This window comes from Pseudorasbora parva, chromosome 16, assembly GCF_024679245.1.
Source record: "Pseudorasbora parva isolate DD20220531a chromosome 16, ASM2467924v1, whole genome shotgun sequence".
Lineage (NCBI taxonomy): Eukaryota > Metazoa > Chordata > Actinopteri > Cypriniformes > Gobionidae > Pseudorasbora > Pseudorasbora parva.
In genome coordinates this window covers 4,140,921-4,158,916 of record NC_090187.1, presented here as the reverse complement: position 1 = coordinate 4,158,916, position 17,996 = coordinate 4,140,921, and the positions used below count along the sequence as shown (strand labels likewise).

At 41.6% G+C, this 17,996-nt stretch overlaps 3 protein-coding genes across 8 annotated transcripts in view; 2 read left to right on the top strand and 1 right to left on the bottom strand.

The window, feature by feature from the left end:
• The window catches only part of kirrel3b (kirre like nephrin family adhesion molecule 3b), a 262,665-nt gene that overhangs the window by 59,268 nt on the left and 185,401 nt on the right, over nucleotides 1-17,996 (bottom strand). For all 6 annotated transcript variants that reach the window (XM_067419247.1, XM_067419249.1, XM_067419250.1 and 3 more), the window contains exon 4: nucleotides 83-240. In XM_067419247.1, the coding sequence (XP_067275348.1) occupies nucleotides 83-240 (158 nt within the window). The remainder of the gene's footprint in view (nucleotides 1-82; nucleotides 241-17,996) is intronic.
• LOC137043749 (uncharacterized) lies at nucleotides 4,215-7,338 on the top strand. The gene is made up of 3 exons (XM_067420167.1): nucleotides 4,215-4,528; nucleotides 4,817-7,226; nucleotides 7,276-7,338. Exons 2-3 carry the CDS (start codon nucleotides 5,541-5,543, stop codon nucleotides 7,336-7,338), a joined length of 1,749 nt encoding a protein of 582 aa, XP_067276268.1. The 5' UTR covers nucleotides 4,215-4,528; nucleotides 4,817-5,540.
• On the top strand, nucleotides 7,449-12,378 carry LOC137043121 (uncharacterized). The gene is made up of 2 exons (XM_067419246.1): nucleotides 7,449-11,995; nucleotides 12,285-12,378. The coding sequence occupies exon 1, from the start codon at nucleotides 7,506-7,508 to the stop codon at nucleotides 11,466-11,468; it is 3,963 nt and encodes a 1,320-aa protein (XP_067275347.1). The 5' UTR covers nucleotides 7,449-7,505; the 3' UTR covers nucleotides 11,469-11,995; nucleotides 12,285-12,378.

The following is a 17,996-nucleotide window of genomic DNA, read 5'->3' as shown; positions in this document are numbered from 1 at the left end:
ACACTTTTATGCGGTAAAGTTGTGCAGGTAGATAATATATTTTTCAATTTAGCATGATTAGCACACACCCCTCAATCCTTACCTTAGAGTACATGGCTCCATTCAGAACTTCCCCATTTCGGATCCAGATGATTGAGGCAGCGGGTTTGGCATTGTCTGCGTGACATGTCAGATTGAGAGGGTCGCCCGCTCTCAGGCTCACCACAGGCCCTCCGGTGATGACTGGGTCATCAGGTGGAACTACAAAAGAAGGAAAAGGGAAAATAATGTTGGGAGATCTGCCAAGATACAGAGTCTGCTCTCAAAATTCAGAAAATTCGATATGAACTTGTTCTACAACATCAACCCCTGAGCTGTAAAATGTTCTTCTGGGAAACGCTAGACTTATACAACATATAAAGGTTAGTGAGTCATTTGCTTCCTGCATATATTACGTATATTGCAACATAGACTCATTGGAAAGCATGCCTCCAGAACCATGCAAAACTCCAAAAAACAAGAGCCAGTAAAAAAATCATAACAAAATTATTATAACAGTGCAAATGATTGATTAATCAATTATTAAGAGTCATTATGCACAGCACTGTTATGACCTGAAAACACTTTTGCCATAGTGTATGATTTGTAAACTAATACATTTTGACGTTTGCATCAAATAACCAGCTCCATGGGTCTGGCTATTCTGATGTAGTAAACCTGCTCGGCAGCTCACCTGTCCCCTGAACGAGTCAAAGACCTCTGGAAACAATGGTCACTTCAGAAAATGCATTTTTATCGGTTAGGTTTAGGTTAGGGTTTGGTGTGATGTAACTGATTCACCGAATATTTCATTTTTAAACTGTTGTCACATTCACGTTTATCTGTTTCTGAGGAATTTGAACATGCTTTTTAAAACCTCTCACTGGACTTTTGACTGTTGCAAAATTTTCATAAGCCTGGGTTGTATAATTTAGATAATTTCATATCATGTTCACATGGAGAGAAAAGCTTGGAGAGAAAACATCTTACGGTATTTTGAACTAAATGGCGTGGGTCTGAGCATAGTAGGTTTGATCATAGTAGAGTGCTTTAATTTTATCTGTATATAAAGAGAGCAGGTGTGATTTGTATGTATGTGTAAACCATCAACGCAGTGTGATGCCGAATGTGTACGTGGAGCGTAATAACAGCATGGAAGCGGAGAAGTGAATGAGGACTGAGGGGGCGTGGAGGCAATCTGAGAGCAGCCAGGAGACATTGTGTGAGGGCCGTTAAGACCAGCAGAAAATAACTTCATGAATGGCACTGATTACTCTCTCTGTTTAACACACACCCAAACCTGATCATTCTGGGTTTTATTCAAACTCCAGTGAATTATTGATCGCCCTGCATGCTCATTACTGAACAGATCTGGGGCAAGAGAAAATCAAAGTTAGTAAGCAGCTGGCAGAGAGAGAAAGAAAGTAAGCGAAAAGGACAATGAGAGGAGGTCACGGCAAAAAGAAAGATAATTACAGTCAAGAGGTTGTTCAGAATTGTACGCCGCTGAGGTCTTTAATTAGGCTGAAAAAAGAAAGCTGTTCGCTCTTTGCTTACACTATTAAAAGTATTCAATGAGGACGTTCGACTGTGCACACAAACAATATAAATTATTCCCACAGATGAAATTTAAAAGATCTGGAAGTGGTGAAAAAGTATGGGAGGACAACAAAGCCGCATGTAAGCTGTGCAGTTTCAGGGTCCGTATGATCGTTGATGGTCAGGTTGTACAACGTGACCCCATGTGAAATCCTGCAATCTTGACAATGTTGACTAGGCATTTTATGTTACAACCAATATCTGAGCAAGCCTCATTTTTCTGATATAGTTGAAGGCTGTCTTAGGTTATGTCTGGTGATGGCAAGCCACAGGAGCAAGGTTTCTATCCAAGTTACGAGTGTCATTTAATAAACAAAAAACAACAAAACAACAAAAAATGGAAAAAAGGTTAAACACTCATTGAAGTCCTCCAGAGCCTGGCTGTATTAGAACAGAAATGTTTTGTGACAGTCTCCGGCATTTCAGAATAATGAGAGCAAAAAATGTAGTCAGTCATATGAATTTTTTGACGAGTATTTAGGGATTTATACAGTGTTTCCACTGTAGATTATATGCATGTCTTAAATCAAGTGAGTGCAGAAATATAATCAAATGAGCATGTATGTGCATTTTGGATATTTTATTTGCATGTTTACATAAACCATTTGTTTTAATGCTATATCCCAAAATTCACTTATACATATAGTGAAATAGAAAGCTCTACTGGTATACTGACTTGTCGTAGCTTCAGATATTTATGCCAACCACATCCTCCTCATCTCCTCACAAGTTATAGGAATGAGGACTGATCGCAGATATTTTTCTTTTCTTAAACTTCTACTTAGTAGATTTCTTGCCTGGGCCTTTTTTGTTCTAATGAAAGTAGTCATTTAACAGCTTTCAGATAATGCTAAGGTGATACTCTAGTCATAATAAAGATTAAATGAAATACTTTATTTTTGCAGTTTGCCAAACTTCAGATCTAACAGATATATTTATGTCAAGGAAAGCCGTTTTTTGTTTGCCAGTTGGAGGTCTGATTCTTATTTTGCAGGGTCAAGTATACTCTCTCAATCGACAAAAATGCACAGTAGGCTTGATCCACTTCAGCTTTTTTACAGGCAGTCGTGACTCTTTCTTGACCCGTGAGGATGGTTATTGTGGATATTTATTAGCTTTCCCATGAGGGTCCATTTTAAATGCGACAAAATGAATTATATTTCTGAGTTAGGCTAGATGTCCTTGGGGGGCAGATATTTTATTTTAATATAGTTTATGGGCATTTAGATTATAAGTGCATTTCTATTAGTAACTTTCTAAGTGTGGCTGATCATTGCAGAGCAGGGCAAAGATGAAAAAACAAAACAAACACTTATAAAACACAGTTCCACTTGACTGCTTTTAGCACCAAAAATGATAAGCAGGATATCATATTGCTCTTTTTCTGGTAGATTTAGTTATGTAATGAACATAATTACTAAAATTCAGCAAAAAGCCTAAAAGAAGGCTTGTCAATCTCAGGGGGTGGATCAGTATTTGTATTTCAATTTGCATGTCCTGATTTTGCCAAGATAAAGGGAAAGTTAATCCGAAAAGTTGATCCAAACCTGTATGAATGTCTTTCTTCTGCTGAACACAAAGGAATATATTATGAAGATTGTTTGTAACCAAGCAGATTACGGCAACCATTGACAACAATAGTCCCTACCCCTAAACCTAACCATATCCAAAAGTAATCCCGAATGTTAGGTGAATAACACTGATGTAGAAGCACCAAACATTAGTTGTAAGCATAAACTTGTAAACCTGTAGTTTATGGTGTATACTATAAACGTGTCCCTTGAATCTGATTGGTTGATTGAAATGCTAATAAAGGATCCCGCTGCGCTTGGTAAGATCAGATTCTGCATTTCTCTTCACTCTTCACATACCTCAGCATCCCAGAGCCTTACAGTGATGCTCTGCCTCAGGCCTGTCACTACTGATGGCTGTTTCCATGCACTACAAATGGCACTGATCATTAAAGGAAGGAGCTGTTATTTTGGGCTGTGGCACTGAGGTTTTTGTCAGACATTCCCTTTCTAATTTCAGCTCTCCCAGACACTCTTCGTCTGACAGCAGTACAAAGGGCAACCCTGTAGCCATGCAAGCCATCATCATTACCGGCCTGTTTGCAAACTCTGCATCCCCTAATGGCTTCAAATTAGCGCTTTACCACAGTCACTCAATAGATTTCTCATGAGTCGGTCAGCAGCGTGGATTGATCACTCCTTTTTAATTACTGGCCAGTGGGCTGCAATTCTTCCACCCTCCACTTGGCTCGGAAAAGCTTAATCCATAATTCTGTGTTTCTGTTTGCATGTCCTGATACATTGCCTGTAGCGATCTTTTAGTTGCATTTACAGTTTGAACGAATACTGTCACTTACCATCATTTCTTTCCTTGACACACACATACTTTTTGATTTTTCTATCGGTGAATTAAGACAGATGCTTTCAAGCTTCAAAAATGACAAAAAAAGCAGCATGAAACTACATTAAAATGTTCTAGGTCTTCGGAAGCCATATGATAGATTTGCGTGAGAAAAGTATTATGTCAAATTGCTGATGTAAAACCTGCCATAACATATGTGTAAGTGGCCACTAGGGGCCGCTATAAGTAATTAATACACAGTCAGGTCATTCATGTCACTGGGTTTGTGGCTGTGAACCCCGGAACCTGTATAGGTGATCAACAGTTTTTTCTCTCATCTCTTCCCATGCCAGATTTTCTAATCCCAACCTCAGTGAAATGTAAGTTAGCCTATGTGCTGTTTTCTCTGTAAAATTTAGTTGTATTTCCTTTCTTTCATTGTTCTGTGAAGTTACATTGTTATATGTCTACACTTGTGTGCTGTTTTAGTTCAGAGATCATCAAGCTAACTCAGGAAAGCAGTCAGTCTAAAGTTTGCACCCTTGGTGAGCGGAGCGAGGTGTGTATTATTTGACTCCATATATAAGAGACTGAAAGGCTTTAATGATGTAAAATGTCTACATTTACTGTTGTGAAAATTTTTTGTTGTATAAGCCTATCTTGCAAGTTAAAGTTGCATATGTGATACCTGAGTAAATTATTGTATACAAAGAGCTTTGAAGGGCATTTAATGTACATTACAATTCTGCAAATGCATGATTATGCACTGTAAAAGTGGGTGAAGATTTATTTGTAAATTTGTGATGCCAAAGGTTTATTAACCAGCTATTTGTGTGTTTACTTATAGTTTTCACGGTGCTTATGCTGATAACCGAAGAATAAAAACAATTGCACCCGTTCGAGACTCTCTGTTATTATTAAAGGAGCCAAGGGCTGCAACAGTGAAAACTCGACGCTGGGTTATCCACTAACGTTGACGTCTTCATCAGCCAGTGGACGCAAGATCATCTGATGTTCTGCACGTCAATATATGGATGCTACAGCTGCAGTGAGAGACTTTGCTGACTAACTAAGTGGGTAAAACAAATCGCAGATACATTCAGGAGCACTACATTGAAGTCAACGTAGTAAAGAGACTATGTGCTCAGTTAATTCATCACATGGGACATTGGACATCTAGAGAAATCAAGAACCGCCATATCCTAAAGAATTCTAAAGAGGGTTTAAATGTGTGATACAAAATTCTGTAAATGCTAAATCTGTATGGTTGATAAGTACAAAGTCTAAGCGTGTGCTAAGGTCATTGTCATCTCACAAGATCTTAATTCCTGAACCTAACAATATCTAAGGGGTGAAATCGTCTCTCTGTAGATTTCCAGCAGTATTCTCGTTTATGACATTTAGTATTGTTTCTGTTTACTCGCCTGGGTGTGCCCAAAGTGTAATTGTCTAATGTGAGTGGCAATATATCGTTTTAAGAATAAGTTAAAGTAACCACTCATCCAAATTTAAGTCTAGACGTAAAACACTCTAAGGCCTTACAGTACAAACAGATCCACTAGTCCAACAAGATGTCATCACCTGCTGAAGAAACAGACAACCCTCTAGAAACGCAACAGGTCAGGTCAAGCTCCCGAGAGCGTAGTTTAACAACAAAGGGTCAAGAGTTACATGAGCAGGAAGCAAAAAGAAATGCAAAGGCTTTTAACAAAGCATATGACTCTTGGAAACTCACAGCAAAGGAGGTTAGAGTGAAACTGAAGGCTTTCTGCTCATCTGAGGATCTTGAAAAAATCCAAACGAACATTAAATCCAAACAAGCCATAGTACACCAAAATTATGAGCCCATTCGACGCAATCACACTACCACTCCAGATATTGTCAAAAGAATGGATGCATGTGACATTCTTACAGCAGAGATTTGTGACCTTGTTAGTAAACGACTAGAGAACATAGATGAGGCTTTCAATGACCAACTAGAGAAAGAGAGAGTGAGAATAGCGCTAAATAAGGATGAGTATGGGTCAGTTTTTGGGAATACGAAAACAGAAACTGTAATTTCAGAGTCATCACAAGGATCTGGCATCAGCTCAAGTGCCATCTCCAGGTCCTCTAGCAAACGTGCAGATGCAGAAGCTGATCTAGCAGCCAAAGTTGAACACGCAAAAGCTATGCAAAAAGTACACCTTCAACAAGCAAGACTCGATAAACTGGAGAGTGAATGGAAACTCAAGGAAACACAGATGCTAGCAGAAATCAAGCAGAAAGAGGCTGATATGAAGCTAAAGCTGGAAGCGGAAAAAACAAGGTTACTACAGCTACAAGCGGACAATGAAGTGAAGGTAGCTGAAGCTCGTGTAAGGGCATACAACAATTTTGATGGCCTTGAAAGTTTCACGGAAGAGACTGACTTTAAAGCTCAGTATGGTGGGCAAAATGCTGAACTCAGAAGCCCACTAGACCCACAAGCAATGCCGTTCCAGCCTCATCCCACACCCTCCAAGGCCCCAGTAACTCAGGAGGAGGTCAGCCTTGCCCAGGCAATTGCAAGCTCACTAACCCTAAGTCGTCTGCCTGTTCCAGAACCAACCACATTTACCGGTGATCCCCTAAAGTTCATGGACTGGAAGATATCCTTTATGGCTCTCATTGACAAGAAGCCCCTCCCAGCTAGTGAGAAAATGCTCTATCTAAAGAGTTATCTTGCCGGGGAAGCACGCAAAGCTGTTGAAGGATTTTTCTACCGAAATTCAGAGAACGCATATCAGGGTGCTTGGGCAGTCTTGGAAGACAGATATGGAAGTCCATTCATTGTCCAAAGCGCATTCAGAGAAAAGCTCATGAAGTGGCCAAAGATACCCGTAAATGACCCTATTGCACTAAGAGAGTTTGCAGATTTCCTTCAAGGTTGTGTTGAGGCCATTCCTCATGTTAAGGGCCTGAGTATTTTAAATGATTGTGAGGAAAATCATAAGCTTCTTAAAAAGCTGCCTGAGTGGATGGTGCGCAGATGGAGTCGCATTGTTGTGGAAGAGCTAGACAGATCTGGAGACTATCCAAGCTTTATGCACTTCACAGAGTTTGTGCAAACTGAAGCTCGTATAGCTTGTAATCCCATTGCCTCCCCCATACTGATGAACATTAAAAACACAGACGAGAGGCTTCCAAGGAGAGCCAAGGCACTTAACACAACCACGAAAATGAAAAACCCCACTTCAGGAACTCTGGAAAGCTTAAAGCCAAAGCCCCCTTGCTTAGTTTGTAAGGATGAAACACATGGTGTTGTTAAGTGTCCAACCTTTGCAGCCAAGACTATGGACGAAAAGAGGGCCTTCATCCATGAAAACCACCTGTGTTTTGGGTGCTTAAGAAAGGGCCACATTACAAAAGACTGTAAAGGGCGACACACCTGCAGTACATGTGGTCGACGTCACCCAACCTGCTTGCACATAGAAAGAATCAGAAACCCTGTTGAACCAGCAAGCAAAGATCCCGTAGCCTCAGGAGATCATGCACGCAAGGAAATCCACAAGGTTATGGCCCATGCATTGACACAGCACGTTTCCGCCACCTCTAGCATTGTTCCAGTACTTGTGTCATCAACAACTAAGCCCCAAAAGGAAATTCTCACTTATGCTCTACTCGACACACAGAGCGACTCCACCTTTATCTTGGAAGATTTGGTCGCCGAACTAAATGTGAACACTCAGTCAGTGCAACTTAAACTCAGCACAATGACAGCTGTCAATACAGTCATAGCAAGCAAGACCGCCTGTGGTCTACAAGTTCGGGGACTCGACTCTGAAACATACATCCAACTACAGCAGACTTACACACGAGACTTCATCCCAGTCGACAAGTCCCACATCCCTACTAAAGGTACAGCTCTCCAGTGGCCTCATCTGAAACATCTAACGAACAAGTTACATCCACTTCAAGATTGTGAGGTGGGACTGCTAATTGGTTATGATTGCCCGTCAGCTCTAGCTCCCTTGGAGGTCATCACAGGCTGTGAAAATGAACCTTTTGCGCAAAGGACAATGCTTGGCTGGAGCATTATAGGGTCTGCCAATCCACACTTGGATAGAAAAGGAAACGAGAGCTTTGTGCACCGTGTTGCAGTGAAAGAGTTGCCAGTGGCCGCCGATGTGCTGAAAGTACTAGAATCAGACTTCAACGAGAGGAGCTATGTGGACAAGTTTGTGTCGCAGGATGATGTTCGCTTTATACAGCTCCTTAGTGATAACATTAGGCAGAAAAAGGATGGACATTTTGAGATCCCCCTCCCTTTCAAGGGCTGTGGTCTACCGGCTCTACCAAACAATAAAAAACTGGCTACTGTTCGGCTGCAACACCTAAAAAAGAAGTTAAAGGCCAACAAACAGTATTTAGACCATTACACAGCATTCATGGAAGAAAATATCAGAAAAGGTGATGCAGAGCCAGCCCCACCTCCTGAGGAGGGAGAAACTGTGTGGTATATCCCACATCACGGGGTATACAACCCCAAGAAGCCGGGCAAACTAAGAGTAGTGTTTGATTGCTCAGCAAAGTTCCGAGGGATCTCTCTAAATGACACTCTACTGACTGGTCCTGACCTAATTAACTCTTTGGTAGGCGTCCTTTGTCGCTTTAGAAGAGAAGCGGTTGCTGTCATCTGTGACATAGAAAGGATGTTTCATCAGTTCAGTGTCTCACCCGAAGTTCGCAACTACCTAAGGTTCCTTTGGTGGGAGGGTGGACTGTTAGAAACAGAACCACAGGAGTATAGAATGACAGTCCACCTTTTTGGTGCTGCGTCCTCTCCTGGATGTGCCAACTTTGGCCTTAAATATCTGGCACAGCAACACAAGGTTGACCACTCTAAAGCTTCAGTATTTGTGGAGAAGAACTTCTACGTAGACGATGGGTTGACCAGTGTTCCAACAGTCAATGAAGCTAAGGAACTTATTCTCGAAGCACAGGATCTGTGCAAAAGCGCAGGACTACGTCTGCACAAGTTCAACTCGAATCAAATAGAGGTCCTCTCCTGTGTAGACCCCTCAGAAAGGGCAGTAACCACTGATCCGCTCAACCTTAACCCAGGTGCAACACCAGAAGGACACATACTTGGCATTCAGTGGTCATCAGAATACGACACCTTCAGCTTCGACATTGATCCAAAGGACCACCCCCCAACTCGCCGTGGTCTCTTGTCAGTCATTGCATCTCTGTATGACCCACTTGGGTTTGTAGCTCCCTTCACCCTGAGTGGCAAGTGCATCCTACAGGAGCTATGTCGTAGAGGTATCGGATGGGACGATCCTATTCCTGAGAACTTGCGTGTACGGTGGGAGGAGTGGAAGAATGGCTTACAGAGGTTAAAGGAAGTTGCCATACCCAGATGTTACCATCCTCAAGGCTTTGGTAAAATTGTTAGGGTGGAACTGCACCACTTCTCAGATGCCAGTAATGCAGGATATGGTTCATGTTCCTACCTCAGATACATAAACAGCAAGGATGAGATTCATTGCAGTCTTGTAATGGCCAAAGCGAGGGTTGCGCCTACAAAGATCGCAAGCATCCCAAGACTGGAACTCTCAGCTGCAGTCACTGCAGCCAGGATGAGTGTTATGCTGAAGGCGGAACTCGAGATGAAAATAGAGCAAGAATTTTTCTGGACAGACTCACAAGTAGTGCTGGCTTACATCAACAACGAGGCACGAAGGTTCCATGTGTTTGTAGCAAACCGTGTTCAACTAATAAGAGAGATTACAGACCCAAATCAATGGAACTACGTAGATACAGCACAAAACCCTGCTGATCATGCCTCTAGAGGTCTTCAAGCAGCAGACATCTCTTCAACTAGCTGGTTATCAGGGCCCAAGTTTCTATGGGAACAAGAAATGCTTCCTACACCTAAGCCTCCAACCGAGCTGCTCGCAGGTGATCCAGAAGTTAAGTCGATTCAAGTGCTTGCAACTCAAGTCAGTGACTGTAACGACATTCTAAGCCGTCTGAGTCGGTTTTCCACCTGGAAAACGCTTGTTAAGGTGGTTGCAAGGATAAAAAGACTAGGGTCTAAGCTAAAACATCATGGTGAAATTGTGACTGTTGAGGAACGTAGGCGGGCTGCTGAGGTGGTAATTCAGCTCGTCCAGCAGCAAGCTTTTCCCCAAGAGCTAAAGGTACTGCAAAGCAGCCATTTTGGGGACATTATTCCAAGCACAAGTCCTCTTTTTTGCCTCGACCCCGTTCTGGATGGGGGACTTCTTCGCGTCGGTGGAAGACTTAAAGGATCAACCCTCAGTCAAGAATTAAAGCACCCCATCATTCTCCCAAAAGACGGCCACATCACGAAGCTGATTCTGTCTCACTATCATGCCCAGATCTGCCACCAGGGCCGGAGCCAGACTTTAATGGAACTCCGGGCCAATGGATTTTGGGCCATTGGTGGGAGTAAATCAGTTGCCAAGTTAATACATAGATGTGTGCAATGCCGGAAACTCAGACGACCAGTTGAGGAGCAACGAATGTCTGAACTCCCCAGAGAACGCTGGGAAGCCTCAGCTCCCTTCATGTTCTGTGGTATGGATTGTTTCGGCCCTTTTGTCACCAAGCGAGGTCGCAAAGAGTGCAAAAGATATGGACTCATCTTTACATGCCTGTCTTCTCGAGCAGTCCATCTTGAAATGCTTGAAGACATGTCCACGGATGCCTTCATTAACGCTTTGAGGTGTTTTATTAGCCTTAGAGGAGCCGTTTGCCAACTCCGCTGTGATCAAGGCACAAACTTTGTGGGTGCGAAAAACGAGTTCAGGGAAGCCCTCAAGCAATGTGATACAGAGGTACTGGAAGCCTTTCTGGCAGATAAACAGTGTGAGTTCATTCTCAATGCTCCTTCAGCGAGTCATGCAGGCGGTGTGTGGGAGCGGCAAATTCGGACCATCCGCAACGTGCTGAATGTCACGATCGCTCAGTGTTCAGGTAGACTAGATGATGCCTCCCTTAGAACACTGTTCTACGAAGCTATGGCCATTGTCAACAGTCGCCCATTAAATGTTGATGGAATCAATGATCCCATGGCTCCAGAACCTCTGACTCCAAACCACCTCATCCTGATGAAAGCTAAGGTTGCCTTACCACCTCCCGGAAAGTTTGTGAAGGAAGATATGTACGCAGCAAAAAGATGGCGTAGAGTACAATATTTAACTGAGCAGTTCTGGAGCCGGTGGAAGAAAGAATACCTTCTGAACACATCCATTAGGCAAAAGTGGCATGTACCTCGTCGCAACCTGAAAGTGAATGACATAGTCATTATTAAGGAAGATACACTCCCAAGGAACCAGTGGCAACTAGGACGAGTGGTGGAAACTACAGAAGGGACAGATGGTTTAGTTCGTCGGGTAAAGGTACAAGTTGGGGAGCGGAAACTAACACACAAACCGAGCCATTGCTCTAAGCACTCAGTCATTGAACGCCCAATCCAAAAGCTGGTGCTCCTCCTTGAGAATGAATAAGGGTCTGTCAATCTTAAACACGCACTTACATCAAGCATGTTGCCCTAACAGTTTCATTTGAGGTGATCCTATCTGTGACCTATAAATATAGCTCTATTTAGTCATTTATTATAGTCTAGGAATCATGTATGAGTAACTGTTTGTTTTCCCCGCTGAATTAATTTATCATAACATGATTGGTGGGAGTGTAAGTGGCCACTAGGGGCCGCTATAAGTAATTAATACACAGTCAGGTCATTCATGTCACTGGGTTTGTGGCTGTGAACCCCGGAACCTGTATAGGTGATCAACAGTTTTTTCTCTCATCTCTTCCCATGCCAGATTTTCTAATCCCAACCTCAGTGAAATGTAAGTTAGCCTATGTGCTGTTTTCTCTGTAAAATTTAGTTGTATTTCCTTTCTTTCATTGTTCTGTGAAGTTACATTGTTATATGTCTACACTTGTGTGCTGTTTTAGTTCAGAGATCATCAAGCTAACTCAGGAAAGCAGTCAGTCTAAAGTTTGCACCCTTGGTGAGCGGAGCGAGGTGTGTATTATTTGACTCCATATATAAGAGACTGAAAGGCTTTAATGATGTAAAATGTCTACATTTACTGTTGTGAAAATTGTTTTGTTGTATAAGCCTATCTTGCAAGTTAAAGTTGCATATGTGATACCTGAGTAAATTATTGTATACAAAGAGCTTTGAAGGGCATTTAATGTACATTACAATTCTGCAAATGCATGATTATGCACTGTAAAAGTGGGTGAAGATTTATTTGTAAATTTGTGATGCCAAAGGTTTATTAACCAGCTATTTGTGTGTTTACTTATAGTTTTCACGGTGCTTATGCTGATAACCGAAGAATAAAAACAATTGCACCCGTTCGAGACTCTCTGTTATTATTAAAGGAGCCAAGGGCTGCAACAATATGCATTGTGGCAGATGCAACTGAGTTACATCAGAAGAGATTTTCAGCAAAAAATGACATACATGTTAGTCTTTCCATCACACAAAGCTATCATGTAGCTTGAGAAATCTTTGTTTTATTGTGCTTTTTGTCTGTTTTGAAGCTAGCAGCTTTTTTTGCCTTCATTTACTGTCTTTGTATGGGAAAGAAAACATTAGCATGTCTTTTTTGCTGCATGGAAGAAATACAATCTTGGAAAAACACATGCAAGGCAAACTTCCCTTCAATGTGCATTGATTTATGGGTTGTATGGATTTTGTAAGTTACTACTGGACATAGCACCCGGAATGCTCGTATAAAGAGTTATTTCACAGTGTCAAGACATGTGAACTAAGAGTGGAGAGACCAAATCATGTGTGAAAGTGTTTGAACTATATCTAAGGTACCCTAGGTCCATGCATATTTTCAAAAACCATTATTAAACAATAAAAGACCTGTAGCCAGAGACAAGCCTGAGTCAAGGCGACAAGATTCTTAACTTGTAGCATGTGTCTGAAGGACACAATAAATAACATGCAGGCAAATGGATCTGCAATTAACCAAATGGACTGAAACATCGGCTCAATCAACTGGGGACCTTGAATGTCAGCGACAAGCTTTTTAAATCAACTGGATGAGCGTTGTTTCAGTTCCAGGAGCTAAAAGGAAGGACTTGTGAGAAAGCAAGGGAGAGATTTCTTTTATTCTCCAGAGTGGGTTTGATGCTATAGTAATTGCAGGGGAGGAAATTTCACTTCATTTACAATGGGCTTCTATGGCAGTGGCTTCGCAGGTTGAGTTATTGACATCAAAAACAAGATTGTGGAAGAGTGAGGTGATATGGCCTGTAATCCAGCTTCTGGGATGGGGGAAAGCAATCTGTTGGGAACCGAACCGAACGGGTGAGGTGGTGTTTTGCCTCCTCTGACGTGTCTGGCACAACAATGAGGCCCGTCTGTTTCAGCAACGGACCCCGTCACCTGCTCACGCGGCTGCTACGGGCTGTGATAGATAGATCAGCAACGAAACAAGAAAGAAGAGGAAGTGTAATCGAAAACATGCCAGGAATGGAGACAAGTGACATACGTGGCTCACTGGCCCAAATCAAAGCTCCCTTCACAGCGCTGTCACTAATGTGTTGCTTTGGGGAAGGCAGAATTCAACGGTAAACACTCACTGATCCATATTCTCTCTCCCCGTCTCTCACTCTCTCCATTTCTTTCGCTTCTCTCCATTTGGCAGAGTCTTTACGGGTACGGTTTCAACGGCTCGATGCATGAGTGATGCCCGGCCAGATTATAGCAGAGTGGAAGCAGGGGTTGGGAAACCAAAGGTGATGGAAAGAAAATAAGATTTACCTTTGAATAAGCATCAAAGTGTGCAGGAAATAGAGGTGCTGGGGCATTGGCGGTGAGCGTGGGCTGGGTTTTGGCGTGACCACTACAAGCAGACTCATTTTGTTTTCTGAGAGCATTGTCATGGCCTCTGACTACGCAGTAGGTTGGAAAAGAGAGGAAGTTATGAGATACGGTTGGGCACCTCTAGTTGAAGAGGCTTGGCAGGGTCAGATTATGAATAGATGGTGGTTGGAAGCTGGTGAAGTGTTTATGATGGTGTGGAAAGATGACAATGAGGCAGTATATATATATATATATATATATATATATATATATATATATATATATATATATATATATATATATATATATATTAGGGGTGTAACGGTTCACAAAATTCACGGTTCGGTTCGATACGATACACTGGTGTCACGGTTCGGTTCGGTACGGTTCGGTATGTTTTAGATACAGCAAAAAGAAAAAAACTTTTTTAAAATTTTTTTTTAATAAAACTAACAAAGTATGATTTTTTTTATTTTTTACATTGAACAATGATGGAGCTATACTTTACCCATCTTCTATGTAGTTACAGGAATAAGACTTAGCTCTTTACATTAGCTTTCTGCACACTTTTTTTCACACACTTCTGCTTCTGTCATCCCTATGGCCAAATCCTCACTTGTTTGAATCTCAAGGGGGCGTGTCTGAAGAACGTGGCTGTTCAGCTCCCATTCATAATGTAATGTGCCGTTACAGTCAGGTAGCGTTGACATCCAGCCGTCTGTTGTCAGAGCAACCGCTGTTGCTTTGGCCAATTGGTTCTCTGTTTGTGCTTTTGTTTTTTGGGACATAGCAGGAATTACTGGCTGAAATGGGCTCGTGAAGGAACATTGTAACGAGGCTCAATTACATTACTTTAAGCATGTTCTTAAAACTCCGTCTGCGGTGCGTTTTGCGCTGCGTATGCGGTGCAGGAGCCGCACACCCTGTTGCATGTGCTTACATGTAAGGTCTCATATCCGCGGCTATAAATAGACCACTCGCCGCGGTGATGTCTTTTGCCATTTGAATAAGTTGGAAATGTCTGTCTAAATGCTGCGGGGATAGTTTGTGGCTGTTTCTCCTTTTTATCGTCTTGTTGTCGGCATAAATGAGTTGATTGACATGACATTAATTATTCCCGCTGCTGTACCTTCATGTAGCAAAAGCAACATACCGTTGTTTTTTATCCATCACTCTTGCCAACACCATCATAGCCTACAAAGAATCCAAAGTTCACCCAAACACCAGACCTGTTGGTTATTGGAGGATCTTCTATTTCTGCTTTGTTAAACGCAATAGCCATTTTGCGACGAGCATTCAGCGCGTAGCCTGAGTAAGCGAGCACCTGACTGAGCAGCCTAAAACACATTTGGTGTTTTTTTTTTTTTTCACTTCGGCGGTGTCAGGGGCATTGCCTTTTATGTCGTTTTGGCTATTGGGCTACCTTGTTGAACGCATATTATTATATTTCACAGACTTTTTTTATTTTCCAAAAATTTGTCCAAGAACCGTTCGGTTCATAATGCGTACCGCGTACCGAACCGAAAGCCTCGTACCGAACGGTTCAATACGAATACGCGTATCGTTACACCCCTAATATATATATATATACCAAAATTCCTGTCTCAAAAAATTAGCATATCATGAAAAGGTTCTCTAAACGAGCTATTACCCTAATCATCTGAATCAACTAATTAACTCTAAACACCTGCAAAAGATTCCTGAGGCTTTTAAAAACTCCCAGCCTGGTTCATTACTCAAAACCGCAATCATGGGTAAGACTGCCGACCTGACTGCTGTCCAGAATGCCATCATTGACACCCTCAAGCGAGAGGATAAGACACAGAAAGAAATTTCTGAACGAATAGGCTGTTCCCAGAGTGCTGTATCAAGGCACCTCAGTGGGAAGTCTGTGGGAAGGAAAAAGTTTGGCAAAAAACGCTGCACAACGAGAAGAGGTGAGCGGACCCTGAGGAAGATTGTGGAGAAGGACCGATTCCAGACCTTGGGGGACCTGCGGAAGCAGTGGACTGAGTCTGGAGTAGAAACATCCAGAGCCGCCGTGCACAGGTGTGGGCAGGAAATGGGCTACAGGTCCCGCATTCCCCAGGTCAAGACACTTTGGGCTACAGAGAAACAGCACTGGACTGTTGCTCAGTGGTCCAAAGTACTTTTTTTTTGATGAAAGCAAATTTTGCATGTCATTCGGAAATCAAGGTGCCAGAGTCTGGAGGAAGACTGGGGAGAAGGAAATGCCAAAATGCCTGAAGTCCAGTGTCAAGTACCCACAGTCAGTGATGGTCATGCATTATTAATTTATATGCATTTGATCTTGTCTTATCATGTCATAAAATGGTTAACTTATCTTATATTTGAGATTTGTTATTGGTTACATACAGTAATAATGCTATGCATTGGTGATGATGTTAATCCTGTTTGATTTCCCCTTACATGTTTCTGTATGTTGAATGGACTCCTTTCCTTTATTAAATACTAATCAACAGTAAAGTAGTTTCTGCTCAAGCACTGATTTTTTGTGTGTGTTCATTGTGTTATCAGGACAGTTGTGAAATGACTTATTGGCTTATCTCACAAAAATATACAAATATTTAAAACATTTCCATCACAGAGTTATGTGTAAATTGCAAATTAAATGTAACAATAGATCAATAGAACCAAAAAAAACAACAACTCAATATGTCAATGTGTTTTACACCACATAAACACAGACAGCTTGATGTTTGTAAGGAACAGAACATCTTTACAGAGATTTAATGTCATTCAGGTCACAGGAGTGTGTTTGCAGATGTGTCTGAGGTCACAGGCAACTGTGGAACTCCCGGCAAATCTAATTGTCCGTTTAAATAACATCTGCTTGGTGTTGTGCGCCGTTACATGTGCAATAGTTCAAACCCAATGGTACATAAACCAGCCATTTAAACAATTTTGTCTATAATATTTGATTTAGTAAGAATCATCTTACAACAAACAAGACTTGATTTATGGGATTTGGAAAGCTCTGAATGTTTGCCAGCAACTGTTAACTGTCCAAAATAGGAAAAGTCACATTGGTTTAGAATAACGGGGCTTTAATTTGTTTTAGTTATTTTACTTGCAATGTTTCCAACTCAGAGGTTATAAGAATGGGTTTGTTGTCCTCCTAAAGGGTGACACAATTTACTTCTAGGTTTGACATGTTACATTTACATTTTTTGACATGTTATTAACTGAAGTTCAGCATTGTTCAGGGCATTGCACTCGTGCGGATCTGGATTTCAAACTGATGACCTCTGTTTATCTTCATAAGACTATAAGCAGGACGTTTTGATGTTGAGCGGTTGCATCTTGTTGATTTGCAATTAAAAGTTAACAATCTCCATGCCTTGAAGCTGTTTATCAAATCATAGGCTAAGACTTTGAGACTTCCAAATACGAATTAATACAAATTACAAGTGCCTTCACCTATTTATTTTTCCCGCAAGGACACTTGATCTTCCATTAGTTATGAAATCATAATGATTCATTTGTGCAAAAGGGAAGGAGAAATGAGTGTGGTAGATTTAGCCCTTGCATCTTTCTAGGATTTAATCCCTTGAAAAGCAAATATTTTCTAATGGGCAATTTCAGAACTTATAAGATAACAGAACGTAAGATCATCTCACTGTTTATGCTATTACTTTGCATACTTACTTGTCCTTGTAGCAAAGAGCAATGAGAAACATTAACAAGACCATTAGAAAGAGCAGAATTGCAGAAAATCTTCAGGAGTTTGGTGGCGGTGAGTAACCTTTTGATTGTTTCATAAGGCCAGGGACGAGCTCTGTCCCTCCATTACTCTGCTGTCCATTTTCACCTGGGCTGAGATTAATGTTGAGGGGATACGCGAGAAGACAAGGATGGTGGTCTTTTCGAGAGTATATAATTAGCCCACAGGGCAAGGTAGAAACTGCTAAAAGAATCCCTTTTTCTTCATAAATAATTCTGAAAAAGTGACCTCTTGAGGTCAAACCACAAAATCCCAGAGTTCTGCAAAGGTAGAGTTCAAAATTCAGGGGTCTGACTATAGTGAGCAGATTTTGCCATCCCGTGTCAAGGGAGACATGATGATACAGGTTTCTCTTTGATGAAGGAAAGGATTTTTCCCCTTCTTAGCTTTTCCCAAGTTTTTCAAACAAGCAACCATAAGTGGTTCAGAAATTTTGTATTCAGGATAATCACA

Bases quoted from the DNA above. Each gene is read 5' to 3' on its own strand.
- LOC137043749 (XM_067420167.1), top strand. From the start codon at position 5,541: ATGTCATCACCTGCTGAAGAAACAGACAACCCTCTAGAAACGCAACAG. The intron at 7,227-7,275 runs GTTTGTAAGGAT...CAACCTTTGCAG, and splicing joins AGCCAAAGCCCCCTTGCTTA to CCAAGACTATGGACGAAAAG.
- LOC137043121 (XM_067419246.1), top strand. From the start codon at position 7,506: ATGGCCCATGCATTGACACAGCACGTTTCCGCCACCTCTAGCATTGTT.